Source organism: Pteropus medius, unplaced genomic scaffold (genome assembly GCF_902729225.1).
Source record: "Pteropus medius unplaced genomic scaffold, Ma_sr-lr_union100, whole genome shotgun sequence".
Lineage (NCBI taxonomy): Eukaryota > Metazoa > Chordata > Mammalia > Chiroptera > Pteropodidae > Pteropus > Pteropus medius.
The window spans coordinates 45,880,613-45,901,277 of record NW_024349800.1 but is presented as its reverse complement, the minus strand read 5'-3'; the positions used below and the strand labels follow the sequence as shown (position 1 = coordinate 45,901,277).

The 20,665-nt window shown below is 32.7% G+C and overlaps 1 protein-coding gene across 11 annotated transcripts in view; it reads left to right on the top strand.

The window, feature by feature from the left end:
• The window catches only part of BIRC6 (baculoviral IAP repeat containing 6), a 190,170-nt gene that overhangs the window by 48,992 nt on the left and 120,513 nt on the right, over positions 1-20,665 (top strand). For 8 of the 11 annotated variants that reach the window (XR_005658299.1, XM_039887450.1, XM_039887449.1 and 5 more), the window contains 12 exons: positions 3,348-3,497; positions 6,255-6,480; positions 8,000-8,160; positions 9,192-9,323; positions 9,799-9,930; positions 11,913-12,091; positions 13,107-13,240; positions 14,556-14,717; positions 14,814-14,945; positions 15,588-15,685; positions 17,125-17,272; positions 18,109-18,242. Coding sequence is in view for 10 of the 11 variants with exons in the window: in XM_039887450.1 (XP_039743384.1) it covers positions 3,348-3,497; positions 6,255-6,480; positions 8,000-8,160; positions 9,192-9,323; positions 9,799-9,930; positions 11,913-12,091; positions 13,107-13,240; positions 14,556-14,717; positions 14,814-14,945; positions 15,588-15,685; positions 17,125-17,272; positions 18,109-18,242 (1,788 nt within the window). In the remaining variant the exon portion in view is untranslated. The remainder of the gene's footprint in view (positions 1-3,347; positions 3,498-6,254; positions 6,481-7,999; positions 8,161-9,191; positions 9,324-9,798; positions 9,931-11,912; positions 12,092-13,106; positions 13,241-14,555; positions 14,718-14,813; positions 14,946-15,587; positions 15,686-17,124; positions 17,273-18,108; positions 18,243-20,665) is intronic. The other 3 variants (XM_039887444.1, XM_039887443.1, XM_039887448.1) reach the window with 2 other exon arrangements.

Genomic DNA, 20,665 nt, shown 5'->3' with positions numbered 1-20,665 from the left:
GAGAAAGCTTCAGAAGTTAACCACTTTGAAAATTATCCCCCAGTTCTTCAAGATGCATTTGAAAAGATTAGATTAATAGTAAACAGGAGAGAAACGTTGATTAAAATGTTTGTACGACAGTCTATAAAGTAGATATTAAAATTTTAAAAAGCATTGCCGACTGCGAATCAGATGTATGCGGCACTGTCTTGTATGAATATATTCAGATTGGATAAAACCCTTTTTCTCTTGGAAAATCATTGAGTCTTTTGATAAAAATCTACAATTAATAAATGCCGTACGTTAATTTAATTAGCCCTGATAATATGAATAATATACTAAAAAGTACATTTGATGCAGTTATCTTTGTTTAGTATTTGGAAATAGAATATACATACATGTATATACATATACATATATATGAAACAAGGTTCCTACCACCCACCCTTGTACCAGCCAGCCAGTCCAGAAATGTCAGCCACTTTTCAAGCAGCTGAGACAGGACTGAGAATGGTGCATGGCAGCTAGTTCCTGCAGGCCACTCTTATCGCATATCAGCATCCTCTTCCTTCATCAGGCACTCCTGGTTGTTGTGTTAGGTTCCAGAGTTCTAGTCACTCCTCTAGTTCTGTTGTTGCTTTGATGGAGACACTGACTAGAAGACTAGAGCTTCTTATCTAGAATTTCCTATGCTGCCATTTGGCATGATGTCACAGTGCTTGTGATGATATTTAAATAAAAAAAAAAAGAGACAGTCCCAACTCTAAGGTGGCTTGATTTAGGATTTTTCAACTTTATGATGGTGTAAAAGCTATATGCATTCAGTAAAAACTAGCTAGGCTAAGCTATGATGTTGATAGGTTAGATGTATTAAATGCATTTTCGATAGCGATATTTTCAGTTTAGAATGGGTTTGTTGGGAAGTAACCCCATCATAAATTCAGGAGCATCATACTACTATTTGGAGTTATAGTCTTAGTGGTTTAACTTAATCACACTACTTGTGAAATAATATTCATTCTAGTAAAATATGGAAACTGCTCTTTTCTGTTTTCTACGTTTGTGCTACTTGCTACTGTTGTCTTATATATTACATTTAGATAAGTTATAAACCGAAGCAAAAAGTATTAGTTATTTTATAAAATCTTTATCTTTTAAAAAAGTTAGATTAAAAAATATATGTTCACTTAATTATAGTACTCTTTTTTTTCTTGTATATTTAGTATTGTTTTCTTTCATCTTCAGGGACTTTCTTTAGTACTTACTGTAAGGCAGGTCTGCTAGCAAAAATTTTTTTCAGTCATTGTTTATCTGGAAATGTCAGTTTCACATTCATTTTTGAAGTATAGTGCTGTATGTAGAATTATTGGTTGACTGTTTTTGCAGTCATGCTGTTGCCTTCTGGCCGCCATTGTTTCTGATAAGTCAGGTATTAATTTCCATTGTAGTTTCTATGTTTGTGATGAGTTGACTTTGACTTTCAGCAGTTTGACTATAATGTATATATCTGTAGATCTCTTTGTATTTATACGACTTGAGGTTTGTTGAACTGATTTGATTTGTAGTGTAATGCTTTTCATCAAATCTGGAGATTTTTTTGTCCATTATTTCATCAAATTTTTTTTTTTCTATGTTCTCTTTTTTTCTGGAATTCCTATTACATATATGCTCATACACTTGATCTTCCTCATAGGTCTCTGAGATGCTTTTCATTTTTAAAAATCTGCTTTGAGCCTCTCAGGTGCACTTTTTGTTTTAGTTATTTTACTTTTCACTTCCAGAATTTCCTATTTGTTCTTTTAGAATAATTTTTTTCTTTATTGAGATTCTTAATTTGTTGAGTCCTTTTCACCATTTGTTCCCTTAATTCTCCACACCTGGTTTCCTTATTCTTTGAAAATATTTACAGTAGCTCCTTTGAAGTCTTCATCTACCAGATCTAAATCTGAGGCACTCAGATATTTCTCACTGATGTTGACTTTCTTAAGCATGGGTCACTTTTTCTTTGCACGTCTTATAATTTTTAATTTAATATCGGACATTTTAAATAACACTGTAGAAACTCTGGATTCTGATCTCCCACCCCTTTGGATGTGGTTGTTGCTTTGTTGCTTCGTTTGGTAACCTACCTGGACTAAATCTGTGAAATATGTTTCTTTTGCTGCTGCTGATGTGTCTCTTCACTTTTTCTCTGGTTTTAATTTTTAAGCCTTGTTTCTTATTTTTGCCTCTTTGTCCACATAGTTTTCTATTCAGCCAAAGATTTGATCAGTGGTTGTGCTCAAATACCTTTGTTAGCAATGCTGTGTTCTCAAGTGTACTATGGCTTTTATTTTCTTTCTTTTTTTTTCTGTTGTGCCCTTTCAGGTCTTTGCTGCGTTGACGTGGAGACTTAGTTGCCTGGGAATGTGTTGATGGCTTGGGCCTCATCTAGTCTTTGCTACACATGTGTATAACCTCTGTTCAATGTGGGATATGTGGAGAGTTTACCAAGAACCCTGTATTTCTCTCACTTTTTTCTTTTAAATTCTCTGTCAAATCCTTGGTTATTTCTGGTGATTCGCTCACTCCAGATAGGATCCTGACTTTAGGTATCACAGTTGATGGGCCTCATTTTTGTTGCCACTGAGCCACTTTAAACTGACAGCTCTCCAAATCCTTTGAGCTGCCTCTGGCAGCAGTGAATCTGCTGTTTTTTCATGGCTTGCCGCATCCTGGTTGAATGACAGTTTTGTCCAGGTTTTTATAAAGTTGCTTTTCAGGAAGAAGATTTATCAACTGTAGTTCTAGAAGTGACTTTCCAAATACTCTTATTAGAATATACTTTTATTCATTGATTTTTGTCTTAAAAATTTGCTAAGTCTGCATTCAGTTTTTTCTGTCAGAGATATGAAAAATAGAAATTGAATTTGATTTCATTTCATTGTGAGTGCTTCAAAAAATTAAGAATTGTTGTTTAGTTTCGTTATACTGGGATTAAGAAATTGGGCTGTGGATCCCAGTATAGCTAGTGTATCAGTTTCCTCATCTGTAAAGTGGCTACAATAATTGTTCCTATCTCAAGTGCTTTTGTGAAGACTAAATGAATTAATTTAAGCATGTAAAATAATATCTTACACATAATAAGTACTAGATAAATAACTTTCCATATATTAGTATGTATTCGCCATTTTCTTAATTCAGTTTAATTTTCAGTTGTAATTCCTTGGCAATTTAATTTCTAAATTCTTGGAAATATATCACTTTCGTAGTTCATTTATTTGTTGAGCGACGTTAAAATAAATTAGGTTTCTTAACTTGGTAGTATGTATTTGTATGTGTACCCATTTTCCATGTATCTATGTTGATGGAATTTTACGGCACTGTAGGTGGTGAGCTTCATTTTCTCCAAATTGGAGGAACTTGTGATGATATTGATGAAGCTGATATACTAGTGGATGGATCTCTTTCTAAAGGAATAGAACCATCTTCAGAAGGTTCCAAACCTTTATCAAACCCCTCAAGTCCTGGCATTTCAGGTATGATAATAAGTTTTTAAATGATTTCTTAAAAGCAAATTTTTGTTATGGTCAAAGGTTTGAGTCTTATATAATCTTAAACATCATTTCAGTTTTTATAGTCAACTCCTCATTGCTTTGTTGGGGGAGTTCATTTGCTTGTTGACATTCTTTCACCAGGCTTGTTTTTGTATATATTTTTTAAAAATCACTTTTACGTTTGTTAGGAAATGTTATATACATTAAAATAAGAAATGGTTCTCAACCTGTGGTAGGTTGACCAATATTGGTGAGGTCACCTAAGAGAGAAAAACATTATATTGGCTACTAAGGAGCTTTTGCTCTAGTTATGTAGGAAAAAAAAAATAAGAGAGAGAAAAAGTTCATTAAGTATAAAGTCAGTGGAATAGCTAATAATACTGACATTACTACTAGAATTGAAAAGCAGAAAGAATATTCTCTCCCTGATATAATATATATAGACCCTCATTGCCCCACTGTGAAACTTTAAATAAGTTTGTTTTTGTTTTTGCTGCTTCTCCCATCCTTGTTCTACACTGCACTTTAGAAGTATATTTTTGAAAAATAATGCTAGCATATTTCTCCTGCTTTTAAAAATCTTTACTTGTTTTGTGGACTTCTATGAAATGACTCTAGTCTTCTCAATGTTTAGTTATAGTAAACTTTTCATGATTTCTTAAGTGTGTAATTCAGTTTCATGCTCTTCACATGTTACACTGAGCTCTCTTTCCCCAACTTTTATGCTTACTGTTCTTTTGTATTTCCATAGCTTATGTTTTACCCTTATCACTTACTACATTTTATCTCCCAAATCTAGCATTTTAAAGAAGTTTAGTAAATTTTTAATGAATAGCATGTTTAAACTCAAACATATTCTAAATAGAAGTAATACATAGAGTTGGTATTTGGTCCTGACGGACACTTATATTTGGACATTTAATCATTTTTCTTTGCATCAGAGGCAAACTTTTAGTGATTACTAGTATAATAACATGTTAACTTCAGTGGTTATTGCTATAATATACGGTTGTCTTCACTATCTTATCTATCAGGAGTTCCCAACCTCAACACTATTGACATTTTGGGCTAGATAATTCTTTGTTGTGGGAGGGCTGGCCTGTGCTGTATTAGCAGCATCCCTGTCTTCTATCTACTAGATTACAGTAGGACACACAGTCGCCCCCATCCAAATGGCTCTTGGGAGGCGAGATTGTCCACTAATTGGATACATTGATTCATGTCTTTTGCTATAATTAGTCAAGACTTGATTGTCTTGATTAACTGTACAACTTGATTTAAAAAGCTAACATGCTGAATGTTTTCATATTTTGTAGGTTATTGGTATAATGGAGAAGAATATTCATGTAGAGGTCATAAAAATGCTATTTAGTGGAAAATCCATGAATTAAATTTTAGAGAAGGAAATAACGGCATTTTGGTCAACGATGGACCGTATAGTATATATGATGGTTGTCCATATGATTATAATGGAGCTGAAAATTTTCTATCTCCTAATGAAGTCTTAGCTGGTGTAACATTGTAGCACAAAGCATTACTCAGGTGTTTGTGGTGATGCTGGTGTAAACAAACCAACTGCACTGCCAGTCATATAAAAGTATAGCACATAGTTATGTACAGTACATAATACTTGATAAATGACTGAGCTCTTGGCTTATGTATTTACTGTACTATACTTTTTATCATTATTTTAGAGTGTACTTTTTCAACTTATGAAAAAAAGTTTTTCATAAAACACTATGCCATGTTATACTGGCAGTAGCCTCATCTCATGTTTTAAGGTGTCTCATGATTGCATAATTTTCACTTGTGCTTGATTTAATCTTGTGGTTTTTTTGTGTAGTAACATGCTAAACAAGCTTGTAGCCTAGGAGCAGTTGGCCATACCATATAGCCTAGGCTATACCATCTAGGTTTTTATAAGTGCATGCTATGATGTTCGCACCTAATGATGCATTTCTTAGAACGTATCCTGACATTGAAGCGTTATTTCTATTTACAAACAGTTAATATAGTTTCAGTCAGATTCATAAAGCTCTAAGCTTTGAGAAAAAATGTGGTTCGAAGTATACTTGTAATGGTTTTCTAAAACTCAGTGTAAATTTTCTTTGTGAAGACATTCTAAACCTATCAGATTTTATATTTTAGTTTTTTTTAACTTATTTTTGTTAATTGGAACAAGAACAATGGCCTTTCAGCTTTTTCCAGTGTTAGACATTTCACAAATGTGAATACACGTATTTATAAAAGAAAACTAATCTCTCCGAAGTTGGTCATTATTGTTATAATGCTGGTATAATATATTTTTAACTACCACAGAATGCAAAAAATACTGTTTAAAATGGCAGATGTTATGTACTTGCTAATATTTAACATTTTGTTTTGTAAAAAATTCTAAAAATTAATTATTGGATGTTGTAAGTTTGGCTTACATTTAGCACTGTTACTTTTGTTGCTCTTAATTAGGGCTTTTTAAAGCTCAGTCAGGACTCTTCTAACAGGTTGTTTGGGTTTCTCCAATAATGAGTACCCTCTTTATAATTTAAAATATTCAAGATGGATTTTTCTTATGCCTGTAATATAGTCACTGCTAGTTACTTAAGTTTCATGTTGACATCTGAGCCCACATTATTATTAACTTTCAGGTTATTTGGTAAATGTTGCCGTTTGAGTAGACAAAACGTCAATTAAAACTTTTTTTTTAAATCTATTTCAAATTCTACATTTACTATTGTTAAGGAGTTGATTTATTGGTGGACCAGCCATTCACCCTTGACATCTTGACATCTTTAGTGGAGCTAACCCGCTTTGAGACTTTGACTCCACGGTTTTCAGCTACTGTTCCTCCATGTTGGGTAGAAGTTCAGCAAGAACAGCAGCAAAGGAGGCATCCTCAACATTTGCATCAGCAACACCACGGAGATGCTGCTCAGCATACTAGAACTTGGAAACTACAGACTGACAGGTAAAACATTGTTTCAGAGTATTTAATTTTAAGTCCATGTATGTATTTGGCAATATAGAATTCTAGATATATTACTGTTTCTCTTTTTTATATTAATAGCTTTTGTACCTTTCATTTGTCACCTTAATTTTAGAAATTTTGCATATTTTTAGTTATGGAATAAATAGTGAGAGTAACCGACCACTGTACTTAGTTTGATTTTTTAGTCCACACATTAATTTAACAGAAATTTAAATGTTTGTTTTGCACAGTCACTCTTGTAGGCATTAGTAATATGACAGTCATAGAATTTATATTCTAGAGGAGGTAGTCAGTAAGCAAATATCTACTATATCATATAGTCATAAAAGCTATGAAATCTGTTAAAACAGTATGGTTATTGAGTAGTTGTTGGGTGTATATGTATGTGAGAGCGAGAGAGAGAGAGAATGTGTGTGATATTTTTAGTATAAGGGGACTAAGAAAGGCCTCCATGAAGATATTAATTAAGAGGCAATAGCAAGTACAAAGACCTCGAGGAATGTGTTTTATGAATTCTAGGAGTGCAGTTAACGTAGGGGAAAGTGGAAAGAGGTAAGGTCAAAAGAAGTAGCTGATAATCAGGTTATTTATAGGCCATAGTGAGACTTTAATGCTGAGTGAGATGGGAAGATGTTTGACAGTTTTGAGTACAAGAGTGATGTGATATAATTTATCTATTAGAAAGATACAGTTAGACTGGTCTGTTGACAGTAGTTGTGAGTGTATGGTATGTATAGGGCGGAAACAAGGATTTAGTTTAGATGCTCTTGTGGTAATCCATGTGAAATGGTGATGGTAGCTTTGACTATGGTGATAATTGATGGAAGCAGTGGAAAGAGTGGTCAGATTCTGGATACAATTTGGAGCTAGAAGGAACAGTATATGCTGATATCTTGAACATATGGTATGAGAGAAGAGTCAGGGATGACTGAGATTTTGGACTGAGCTAGTTGAGAAAGGAATTTCTGTTCACTGAGATTGGAGTGGGTAATCATGAAGTTTAGATTTATTTATGGTGAATTTGACATGGCTGGTAGACTTTTGGATGTGACTCTGGAATTTGTTGGAGAAGTGCGGTTTGGAGATGTTTTTATTTTCAGCATTTATAGTTTAAGTCAGAAAGGACAAGTGTAAAAAAGATACAAGAAATTCTTATTTTAAAATGTAGATTCCTGGGACCATACTCATAGGTTTAGGGTGGGGACCAGGAATCTGCAGATAATTTTGATGCATTCGTCCACACTGTAAGAAACAAAAATTTATTATAATGTATAGTTTCCAAGGCAGGTATCAATTCATAAGGTAGGATCATTCATTCATTGCCTAAGTCTAACCTCTCTATTAGGGGCTGCTTATCTTCTCTCCTGATTCCATTGTGAGAAGCATTAAGTTTTGTTGGAGGCTAAAAATCAGTGTGTGAAAGGAGATATTTGTGATAATATGGTTATGGCCAAGAAAGATTTTTGCTTTATTTAGTATTTCCACCCTTATTTAACAGCAACAGCTGGGACGAACATGTATTTGAATTGGTTCTACCTAAAGCTTGTATGGTTGGACATGTGGACTTCAAATTCGTTTTGAACTCAAACATCACCAATATTCCACAGATACAAGTGACACTGCTGAAAAATAAAGCTCCGGGCTTAGGGAAAGTCAATGGTAAGAATAAATCAACTTATATTTGAAGATTTTACCTTGTAGTTGATTTCTTAAAAAGACTAATTTCAATTTAACTGTTCAGGTTTGACCGTCTCTCCCCTCCTTCTCTCCTGCCTCCCCCACACCCCCAGCTAGTTTTCTACTCTACTTTTGGTGGTTTTATTTAGAAAAGTTAATCTTGAGAACATTGTAGAGCTTTTCAGTAACTCAATATTGTTCAGAATTGCATAAATTCGAATAATTCAGTTATGTGGGTTTTTTTGGAAAATGCAATTAGTTCCTTGGTGAATTGGTTTTACTTTTAGCATTACTAGACTTACTCATTACTCTTAAGAGGAGACTTGATTGGGAAAAGAACTTGTTATAGAAGTCACATATTCTTTTAAGATTATTCATGAAACTCAGCCTTTCATGTAATGCCAGAAATATACCCATCTTTAGTTATCTTACAAGTTCAGAATTTGATATATTGAGTTATTAAAGTAGATTGTACACATTTAGCATATTGGGAACTAGATGTTACTTCTCAGTGCTTTCTTCTTAATAAGTTAGTTTAAAAGGCAGGAGATAATTTCAGAGTAAAAAGGCTACTTTACACCAGGGGTTAAAAACATTGAAACCTGAAAAATTTCCTATTTCAGAAATACGTATGTATGTTGTCTACTTATGTGTGACTTTTTGTGTGTATGTATTCTTTTGAAACATGACGGATTCTGATTTAATTGGGTCTAGGACTTAGGCATTGGTATTTTTAAAACTGCAGATGCCGGTACTCTGCAGCATTGGGTAAAAACTGTTAGTTCAGTTACCAGCATATTATTTCTTCAGGTGAATATTTTACTACCATTAAGAGAGAGAAGAATGTATGAAAGAATTAATTGAATCTGATTTTCTTCCTCTTGACAACCATTTTATGGCATCTGTGATGAAAATCACAGCAGTTCCCAGTTTAACAGAAAATTTTAGAATTTTAGGCACATAAGTCATTGATATTAAGCAAAATTAAGTTTACTAATATTTTTATCCTCTAGAAACAGCAGTAGATAGGCAGATCACCTTTCCTTTGTCTCCAGCTCTTAACATTGAAGTGGAACAAAATGGGAAACCGTCCCTGGTTGATTTGAATGAAGAAATGCAGCACATGGATGTAGAGGAATCACAGTGTGAGTTAAATTATAGAGCTGTTGTCCATGACAGTAAAAGGAGTAGTGATCCAAATGCATCATGATGGGCAAAGATTTCTTTATGGCTTGCAAAAACTTGGTTTTAAGAACATGATTAAGAAATAACCTATATTCTGCTTTGGCAGTGTGCTTTCACTTTCAGCTCGTCTTTGTGAACACAGCTGCGCTAATACTTGCAATTCTTGTCTTTTAATATCTTGGGATTTGAAATATGTCATGGTTTTATTTTTTATTGTTTTGAAAATCAAGGTGAATGTAATTAAAATGGGAATGGAAAACAACATAGCAGATAATCAATTATAGTTCCTTAGCATGACAGTGAATTCTTACTTGAACATATTCCGAGTATCGTACTTTGTGTGGTGGTAGTATATGTAAGTGGGATGGATATTTGTTTAATAAATATTACTTTTTAAATTACACACTAAAAGAAAATATGTAATTTTCTTTTTAGGTCTTAGATTATGTCCCTTTCTGGAAGATCATAAAGAAGACATTCTTTGTGGGCCAGTATGGCTTGCTAGTGGCCTTGATCTATCAGGGCATGCTGGGATGTTAACGTTAACAAGCCCCAAACTTGTTAAAGGTAAAGTAACATATTTTACAAAAGCAGAATAAATAATACCACATTCATAAAAATAGTTTTTAAAAAAACGATCTCAAAAAAGGAATATTGTTTTGAGATTTTTGTTAGCAGTTCCCTCAGTTTCCTGGTAGTTAAGATGAATTCCTCTCATAAATGACTCTTTTTATGTGAAATTTCTGTTTCTCCTTTCCTTGTCTTGAAGGTCTCAGTGCTTTTTGAAAGAAGCGTAAAGAAAGTGAACACAGGGTGGCATGTTTGCCTTTCCCATCATTTCAGAGTCCGGTGTCTTTAGAGTGCTTATTGTATATTGTTATAATGTCATCTTTTAAGTAGGTTTTTACAGAAGAGTTTTGATTGCATCAGATGTAATGATTTGAGTGTTTCAAACAAGTTATAATTAATGTATGTTTTAAAATAATTGGCTATTATATAAATACTATTGCTGTAGTAGGATTTCAATTTCAGTTTATGTATCCCGGAGATGAATAGAAACAGCAACAAGCAAATAATCCACTTAGCTGGATTATTTAAGTAAATTTAGAGGTGGGGTCTGGTGTGGAGATCCTTCTCTAAACCAAGAAAAATATCTGACCACCTAAATAACAACTGTTTTAATTTGTGTACATTCCATTCATAATGTTTGTCCACATTTACACATTTACCTTTGGTTGCAGATATAGTATATATAGAAGTTCTAATATGCTCTCTTGACAATATCTCATTCATTCATTAAGTTTATGAGACCGTGTGATGGCATAAGGCCACATACTAATAGTGAACAAAACTAATAAAATCTTTCATATTGCTGAGAGTATAATTTAGTTTTATTGAATGAGTGTGAAACTTAAATTTTTATATAAAGACAAAAATGTTGGCTTTGATAAAAATAGATGCAGTTATATGACATGTTTTTCAAAAGGCTAACATTTAAAAGTGTTAATTTTCTTTGAATTTACTAAGAATGATTATTTTTCTCATCAAATTTCCAAGAAATATTTGGAACTAGAGAAAATGACTGCTAAGTTTATATGGAAGAATAAAAGGATGATGTGGGTCAAATAAATTTGGAAAAAAAATTGAGAGGGAGAGTCTTGTCAGTTATAGAACATAGAGTAATACAGCAATAAGAAGAGATTAACAGTGAGAGCTAGCACAGTAGGCAGGCAGATCAGTCAAAAACAAGAAAGGTAGCTTTTGTAACCACAGTAAGATTGCTATTGAGGCAGCAATAGGCAGATGGTTTGCTGGTGGGTATATTAATTTGAGTATTTTTGCAATATATTTTACAGATTATATAGTATGATCTCAGTTTTGTTAAAATAAAACATGTTGGTGATACTAACAATCAATATTTATCAAGCGCTTCCTTTGTATAAGTATTTCAGTTATCTTTGGGGTAGGTACTGTTTTTCTCATTTTACATTTGAAGGAACTAAACCACAGAAAGATAAATTTGTCACATGCCTAATAGATGGCAGAGCCGTTATTCAAACCTAGGTAGTGACTCCAAAGCCTGTGCTTTTTCAACTGTTAATATAATGCTTATGTGTATCTGTGCATACGCATGTGTAAGTGTGTGAATGCATGCATAAAAAGACTAGCTGGAGACACATAATGATGACATCATTATTATCTATAGATGCTTTGATGTTAGTTTTTTCTTTGTGTTTTTCTGTAGTTCTCAGCATTTTTATTAAAATGAATAACTTCATTGGGGAAAATATGCCAAATGTTTATAACAATCAGTCATAATTTTATGTCTTATGCAGTTCATATAGCCTCTGTAGCTTTTTGTTCTTTTGCTAGCAACATATGAAGGTTATTCAACTATAATATACTCAAACAGTATAATTTGAAAAAATTCTGAACAGGTGTGTTTTCCTTTTTGTGGAATTAGTTATTTAACTTTCTCTATGAAGATGAAAAACAGTTTGCTCATTGGTGATTCACTTTTTTTATCCTATTCTACACTGCTTCTCTAGGTATTGCAGGAGGAAAATATCGTTCATTTTTAATCCATGTCAAGGCAGTGAATGAAAGAGGAACAGATGAGATCTGTAATGGGAGTATACGTCCTGTAGTAAGACTTCCATCCCTAAAACACCAGAGTAACAAGGGCTATTCACTTGCTTCACTTTTGGCAAAAGTTGCAGCAGGCAAGGTATGAAATACTGTTACTTTGAACTATAACAATGGTGATTTAAATGTTGTGGATGAGATTTGACACACTACTGAAAATGGTATAACCCTGTGTTGAATTTTTAATAGACGACTGGTTTGTTTGTATTTTTCTTTACAGTGACTTAAAAAATATATTTAAGAAGAAAAAATTTCGAATTAACTTTAAGCAACTACATAACATTTATAAAGTATATTCAGTAGGGAGTAATCATTAGCAGGTACTTCCTTTTATAATTATTTTAGGCCATAATACTTAACTTTCCTTAGGTGTGAGAGTTTGTTTCTGTGCCCTCTGCGGGAAACTCACCACCTGTTTTTTTTGTTTGTTTGTTTGTTTGTTTGTTCGTTTTTTGGTAAACATTTGGGAGGATGCAGGAAAAGATGTTGGGAAGCGATTTTCGAGATAAATCGTAATTTCATGGTTGATTTTTCTGCAACTAGCTGTGTACCATGCAGTCTCTTCATATTGTCTGATCTTGGATTTTCCTGAACTCTGGAGATTTTGTTTCGCTATCATTGTTTATAAGCAACAGTAGCAATATCAGTAACACCAATCATCTTATATTTGTATAGGTCTTCCAATTTTTCAAGGACTTCTGTGTACTTTATCTGATTTAATCCTCAAAATAACTCTGAGGTAGGCAGAGCAGGTGCTATTATTATCATCTCCATTTTTCATATTGAAAGTGAGTGAACCTTAGAGATTGAGGGTCTGGCATATCTCATATAGCTTATATATAAGTGTTATAGTTCAGACTTGGACTCAGGACTTCGGCTTTATAATCTTTAATTATTGCTTTATTACTTTTAAAATAGTAACTACCTTCTATTATAATTCTGGGGGAAAGTAGTCATTTACTGAATATAGGGTAAGAGCTATCATTTTGAGACATATGTTTTGATAATCATAATTCAATTATTGTCCTTTGAAACCTTTACTAGTAAACAAGTTTAGTATCATTTGTTCATTCAATTACTTAATTTTGTATGTTTAGGAAAAATCATCTAATGTTAAGAATGAAAATGCAGGTGGCACCCGTAAATCTGAAAACCTCCGGGGCTGTGACTTACTTCAGGAGGTCTCAGTCACAATTCGAAGATTTAAGAAAACTTCAATTTCTAAGGAAAGGTAACTTCATTCCCTTTTCCTGTTATTCTTATAGTAATAAAAGTACGTACAAAGGAAAAATTCCAATAAACATACTAATACACATAATATTTTTAAATTTCATTTACTCAAAAATTTTTGAGTTTTTTCAGTTTCTCTTATTAAGAACTTGTAACCTCAGCAAGGATATAAATTGTCTTTCTACTTCATTAGTTTATCCATGGTGTCTACATACTGCTCGGTATATACCAGGAATACAATATCAGTAGAATGAGGAAAGAAATATAGGAATATGAAGTTTTATTCACTCTTTATGAATATAATACATTATTGTAAACTTCATTTCTTTTTTTTTGTTCCTTTTTTTTAATTTTAATTTTACAGTTAGATTTGACATTCACTGTTAATTTATATTAGTTTCAGGTGTACAGCTTAGTGGTTAGACATTTATAAATTATATAAATTAGAATTTATATAATTCACAAAGTGATCCCCCCAATTAGTCTAGTACCCACCCACCTGGTACTATACATAGGTATTACAATATCATTAACTATATTCTCCATGCTATACTTTATATCCCATGACTCTTTTGTAGCTACTAAAGAGTACTTCTTAATCCTTTCACCTTTTTCGCCCAGTCCCCCAGAGCCCCTCCCATCTGGCAATCACCAGTTTATTCTGTGAGTCTGTTTCCACTTTGTTTGTTTAGTTTGTTCTTTAGATTTCACATATAAGTGGAATCATATGGTATTTGTCTTTCTTTGTCTGACTTCACTTAGCATAATACTCTCTAGGTCCATCTATGTCATTGCAAATGATGAGATTTCATTTTTTTATGGCTGAGTAATATTCCATTGTATATATGTGCCGCTTCTTCTTTATCCAGTCGTCTGTTGATGAGCACTTAGGTTGCTTCCGTATCTTGGCTATTGTAAATAGCTCTTTAGTGAACATAGGTGTACATGTATCCTTTTGAATTAGTGTTTTGGTTTTCTTTGCATAAATACTCAGAGATGGAATTACTGGGTCATAAGGTAGTTCTATTTTTAATTTTTTGAGGCACCTCCAAACTATTTTTTATAGTGGCTATACCTAAACTTTATTTCTTTTTAAATCTTTTTATAAGCGTTGTATTGCTTATATACTATATTAAATCTTTTAATATTATAACATTAAATTCAGAGACTGACATTTCATTGTAATATTGAATTTTTCATTTTTTCAAATTGTAGTATTCATGATTGAAAATGAAACATCATATGACTACATTTTGATAGGTGGTTTAGTCTGTTTTATTTTGGTTGTTAATGTACTTATATTTTCTTTTTTGTAGAGTGCAACGATGTGCCATGTTACAGTTTTCAGAATTTCATGAGAAGCTTCTTAACACCCTTTGTAGAAAAGCAGATGATGGCCAAATCACAGAACATGCCCAGAGCCTCGTGTTAGATACTCTTTGTTGGTTAGCTGGAGTACATTCAAATGGACCTGGAAGGTTAATAATTAAGATTTTACTTACCATCGATGATTGCCTTTTGAATGTATGATTGGAAGCTCAAGATGAGTCTAAATGTCTGCTATTGTTTTACAGTTCAAAAGAAGGAAATGAGAGCCTGCTTTCAAAAACACGAAAATGTCTCTCAGACATTGTACGTGTTTGCTTCTTTGAGGCAGGACGAAGCATTGCCCATAAGTGTGCCCGATTTCTAGCTTTGTGCATTAGGTTGGTGATTTTTTTTTTTTAAGTTGAAAGTATACTTTTTTAGGTGTGCTTGCTGTTTGGCAGGTGATACCTTGTCTCTAGTGTAATATCTTTGTTGACTATATGTATAACTTAAACAAATTTTCAAAAGTTGATGAGGGTTATTGAGATTCTAAGAAATAATTTTAAATTTTAAGGGAAAATGTCATGTTAAATAAATCTATTAATAAAAGAAGTCTACTAGGCTTTTCTGCTTACTAGTAGCAGTTTGGGGACTTCCTCGCTTTCACTCTTACTTTCCCTGGTCATCTTTGGATCCTTTACCTGAGGCCTTATTCCCTGTTATATGACAGTCTTACCAGGCTTTTTTTTAACATTGTCCAGATCACTTTCTCTGGACCCTGAGACTCAAACTATCTAGAAAGTATTTAAGAGCTAATAGTCAATATTGACTGGACTGCTTGTTAGCTCCTTTCTGTAAAGAGAATGGTTTAATGTGTAAGAAAACAGTTACAAAGACTTTTAGTGTAATCAATCCCTACTCTTTTTGCTGTCTATCTATTTGAATGCAGATTTTTCTTATAATCAGTGCACCGTGTTTAGGTTGAATTTGAACCTTGAGTATTAAAGTATTTAAATTTTTTCTTTTAAAATTTTTTTTAGTAATGGCAAATGTGACCCATGTCAACCAGGATTTGGATCTGTTCTATTGAAGGCCTTACTTGATAATATGTCATTTTTACCTGCAGCTGCAACTGGTGGTATGTGAAATTAATTTAATCACTCATAACCGTAGTCAGAAAATATTTTACAGTATATTTAGGATTATTTAGTAATATTTTTCTTGATTATTCCCCTATTTTTCCCTGAAGTTTACTTTTTAAGGGGTTCTTATATTCTGATTGGATGCACAGGTAATCACTATTGAATAATGCTAGGAAAAAAATGGGCGAGTTAAGTATAATTATCAATTCATCTTATCCATATTTTTCTGTATTTCATTAAAATCATTGAGTTGTTTTTTTGTTTACTAACTAACTATACATCAGATACCGCAAACTAAAATGCCAGTAAATACCAGAGAGACAACATAAATAAGTAAAATTGTCCATGCATATATTGTGTCCATGCATATGCTTTGTATGGCCAACTGGAATTCTCTACAACAGGCTAGTGGTTTTTGTTCCAGCACCTGAAGAGTGTAGAAATGCCATTTAAGAATGAATGTGGCTATCAAGTAGGAATTTACAGAGCAGTCTCCTAAAATAGCATGTATATAAAGTAATGGAGATTTTAAAAATGTTTTTTAATGTCTGCTGTTTTATGCTGCTGCTATGAAAGACTACTGATTTGCCCTTTTAAACCTAATGTTATTTTTTTGTAGACATTTCTATCTTTTGTCTTAGAAATAACCAACCCATTCAACAAGTTATCTCAGTGAGATAAATACATTTCACAAGGATTTGATCTTTGTGGTATACCAGAAAAAAAGCCTTTTCAAAGTTGGCGAATGGGTATTTTGTCAATATCTTAATTTAGGTAAAGAATCTCTTTATATTTACATTGAACATATATTGGATAAAACTATATAGAGTAGGATGTTTTGGGCTTGGTTGTTTACTTTAATAGTCTTTTGTGTTTAATACAATTTCTTGAGGATAGTCTTAGAGCTAGGATGCTGAAATTCTGGGGCATACTTAATTAGGTATCTCAAATTTCATAAAAGAGTCTTAAAATACATTATCATGATCATCTTTTAGCCATGTTGGTCTGTATCTAACTGGCAGTGTAGAATAACTATACTCCATTCACTTGCTGAAGCGTGTTATTTGTAGCTCACTGCCATCCATTGTTTTTGAAAATTTTAATGCAGAGAAACAGTATTTCAGAAAGGATAGCTTGAAGGCCTTGCTACCTCCACTTTTCCAGCTATTTAAAATGTCCCTCAGAATTATCTCATGTTATTAAAAACCTAAATGCCTAAGTGACTTGATATACTTCTGAAAAAATATGTTGGAACTTCTTTGTCAGTATCTTCTTAGAGTCCTCCAAGGAACAAGGAATTGGTCCTTCTTTGTAAGTTTCAGGTTGTAAGAAAATCTTTCTAGGAAAAGGACATGCTGATAAATATATAATCTGAAGTTTTCTTTGTTACAGAAAAATGAGAGGAAACACTGATTATTTCTGTTGTTATTTTCAGGTTCTGTCTATTGGTATTTTGTCTTATTGAATTATGTTAAAGATGAAGATTTGGCTGGGTGCAGTACAGCTTGTGCATCTTTGCTTACTGCTGTGTCCAGACAATTACAGGACAGGCTAACGCCAATGGAGGCTTTACTTCAGACAAGGTATTTTAAAATACATACTGACTAATAATAGTCCTTTTTGGACATGACACTGCCTTTGCACAGTTTAAAAACTAATTTTCTTTCAAAAGTACATTTTATTTATACTTAGACTTTTTCTAAATGATATTAGCCTAAGGTTTTCTTTTCCCGTTTTTTTTTGAAATGATTCCACAGTTTTGAAAGTCCTGAAATGGTTATTCAGAGGGCTAATTATATTAAAAATACTAAAAGGGGTATTTCTTGATAATGGAAGAAACATTTAAGGTAATTTGTTTCTCTGTTGTTAAAACTTTATAGGTGGAATTACATGAGTCACTTATAGCCTCTAACTAGTATTCTTCACCTGCTGATAATCTAAAACTTAAACATAATGAAATAAGAAATAGCTAAAAGTTAGATTAGAGTTCTTACCCGATCTTCAGTATTTAAAGTAGAGTATTTTATTTAACGCAATGATTTTGTAATCTTTTTAGTATGGAAATCTTGATTTTGATGAAATTTTATTCAAAGCCTTTGAACTTTCTGCTGAGTCATTTTAGTGACTGAGGTGAGGGAGGGCCACCTCATACCTCTTCTGTGCTCAGTCTGCAGATGAAGATTCAGTCTGGGTTCATTAGCTATTAGCTTATTGGAATCACATTTATTGAGTCTCTGAACCATATCTTTTGGAGTATAGGTTTGCAAGGAACACAGTTGAGAGTCACTGAATATAATGGGTTAAATCTGGTTGTGTGCCCACCTGTCCTGTGTCAAACTTTTTTAAAACTAAGTAAATAAATAATTTGTTAATTAGATGGCTGACAGGAAAATTTTTAGGACATTATTTTATTTTTCAGATATGGATTATATAGCTCACCATTTGATCCAGTCCTCTTCGATTTGGAAATGAGTGGCTCTTCTTGTAAAAATGTATACAACAGCAACATTGGTGTCCAATCAGATGAAATTGACTTATCAGATGTTCTTTCAGGTAGTAACTTCATTTATTAAAGAAATTACAGAATTTTTTTTATCTTGGATTTAAGCTATCTTTGGCATAATACAATATAGTTACTATATGCTGTCTTTAAAAACTAAAATTTAGAACTTAACCTTAACATGCGTGAATCATTAAATTATTTGCCTTGATTTTTTAACTCACTCCTCAAAAAATGTTAAGGTTAATTTTGAAAGGGTTGTGAATTTGTTTTTTATATTTCTGTTTCATTGCATGTCAGTGACTTAAATACTCATAAGAGACTGTTTAAAATATTATTTCTTGTAGTCTTTTTTCAGTTTTATTTGGTGTGCCTTTGTTGTCCATAAAATCAAAGAATATGGCTATTTCATATTTCAAAAAATAAAATTCATATATATTAAGCAAAGATGCAGAAAGAAATAATTTGTTGCATCTACTGTCACACTCTCCTGAGGAAAACTGTGTACAGCGTTACATGTATCCTTGTTTACATTTCTGAAGAGTATGCTTTATTGGAATGTACAATGCTATATAATCTTTTCAAGTACTAGAATTTGGTGTTTATCTAGTTGTGTTAGATAAAGCGAAGGCTGTTTTATTATTTATTTGCTTCCATCTTTTGAACTTACTGAAAGCTCTGCTAGTAAACCAAAATGTTAGAAAATTTATTTGTAAACATATTAAGATAATCGCCACCTTAAATACATGTAGATTTTGGGAATTAGTCTGTGTTTATTTTTAAGTAAATTATGAATTGTGAAAAAAGCTAAAGAGAAAAATCAAATATAGAAATAAAAGTAAAATTCCTCAACTCCAACCTCTCTAACCCTCTTAGGTTACCATTGTTAATAGGATATTTAGCTATTTAGAATTGTTTGCTGTGCATGTTCATGAACGTTGTTAATGAAAGTGATTACACTACATTTACTAGCCCGTTACTTGCCATTTACTGACTTATGCTGCCTTGAGCATATGCTTCTATTTGATGATTTAGGCTCTGACTACTTCATGACAATCTGTCTTTATCCAAGTAACACATTATTTATGAGTGGAACTCAGAGGAGAGGTTAGAACTAGATATATAGATGCCTTCTGTATTCCTTAGGATAGACGGAGATCCATTATGGAGAGAAAATGTAAGGAGAAGACCATAAAGCTCAGGCCAAGCCAGGGAGTTAAATATGCAAGACTAGTTACATTCAGTATAGAATACCCAGGAGAAGGGACTTAGATATTGTGACTTATATGGATAAGTCTCCATATGAATGTCTCATCATTTTATTCCTCACTGTTAGTCCTTCTCCAGTGTTCCTCTTCTCAGTTAATGGTGTCAGTGGTACGAAACAAATCTGAATGTCATTCTCAATACCATTCTTTCTCATCTTCTACATAGAGGCTATCACCAGATCCTATCTATTTTTCCATTTCAACTCTGCTTACTTTCTTACCTCCCGTGATCACACTGATGACAGTCTTAAGCCACAACAGTCATCTTGAACCTGGACTATAATAATAGTTTTCTGATTGGTCTTTCTGCATCTGTTCTTGCCTCACTTCAGTACATCCTCCATTTTGCAACGAGTATGATCATTTATGAACACAAATCTGATCTCTTTACCTCTCGTTAAAATGTTTTTTATGTCTTCTCATTACTCTCTAGTCCAAAGTCTTTAATATAGAATATAAAATGATATGATCTGGCTATCTTTCCATTGCCACTGTTAGTCTCTTTTCTCTCTGGGTCAATGATTCTCTAAGTGTATTCCTTCAACCCCCTCAGGGTTCCTGAGATCCTTTAAGGGAGTTTGTGGGTCAACTGTTTTCATGATAGAACAATGTTATTTGTTTTTGTCATTGCATTGACTTTTGTACTGATTGTGCAAAAAGCATGATGTTCTTCACTAGGTACTCGCAATAAAAAAATGCTAGTTTCACTTTAACTTACAAAATATCCTTGAACCAGTAAAAATTGTTAATTTTATTAAATTTTAAATATTTAAATTTTAATAAAATTATACTAATATAATTTTAATAAAATTATATTAATAAAATTTTAAATATTTCATGATGAAATGGGAAGTATGCATGAAACACTTATGCATACTGTAGAAGCCTGGCTGTTTCAAGGAAACATACTTGTGCAGTTATTTGAGCTGAACTAATTATTTCATGGAACACCATTTTTATTTGCAAGAATGACAGGGAAAATATGTGTATTCAGACTTGATTATTTGGCAGGTATTTTCTCAAAAATTTATAGAAAAAAACCTGCCTATCTGATAATCGGTACTTATCTAATTGATAGTGTTTGTTGCCAATGTTAAAAGTAGAACTTTTAAGCAAAAATTAGAATTTTAGGAAGTGTGTATCCCCTACAGTGAGCTTGACAGCTTCCCAGTACTTAAAGCCTTTTTTTTTTTGATGGCGTATATTAG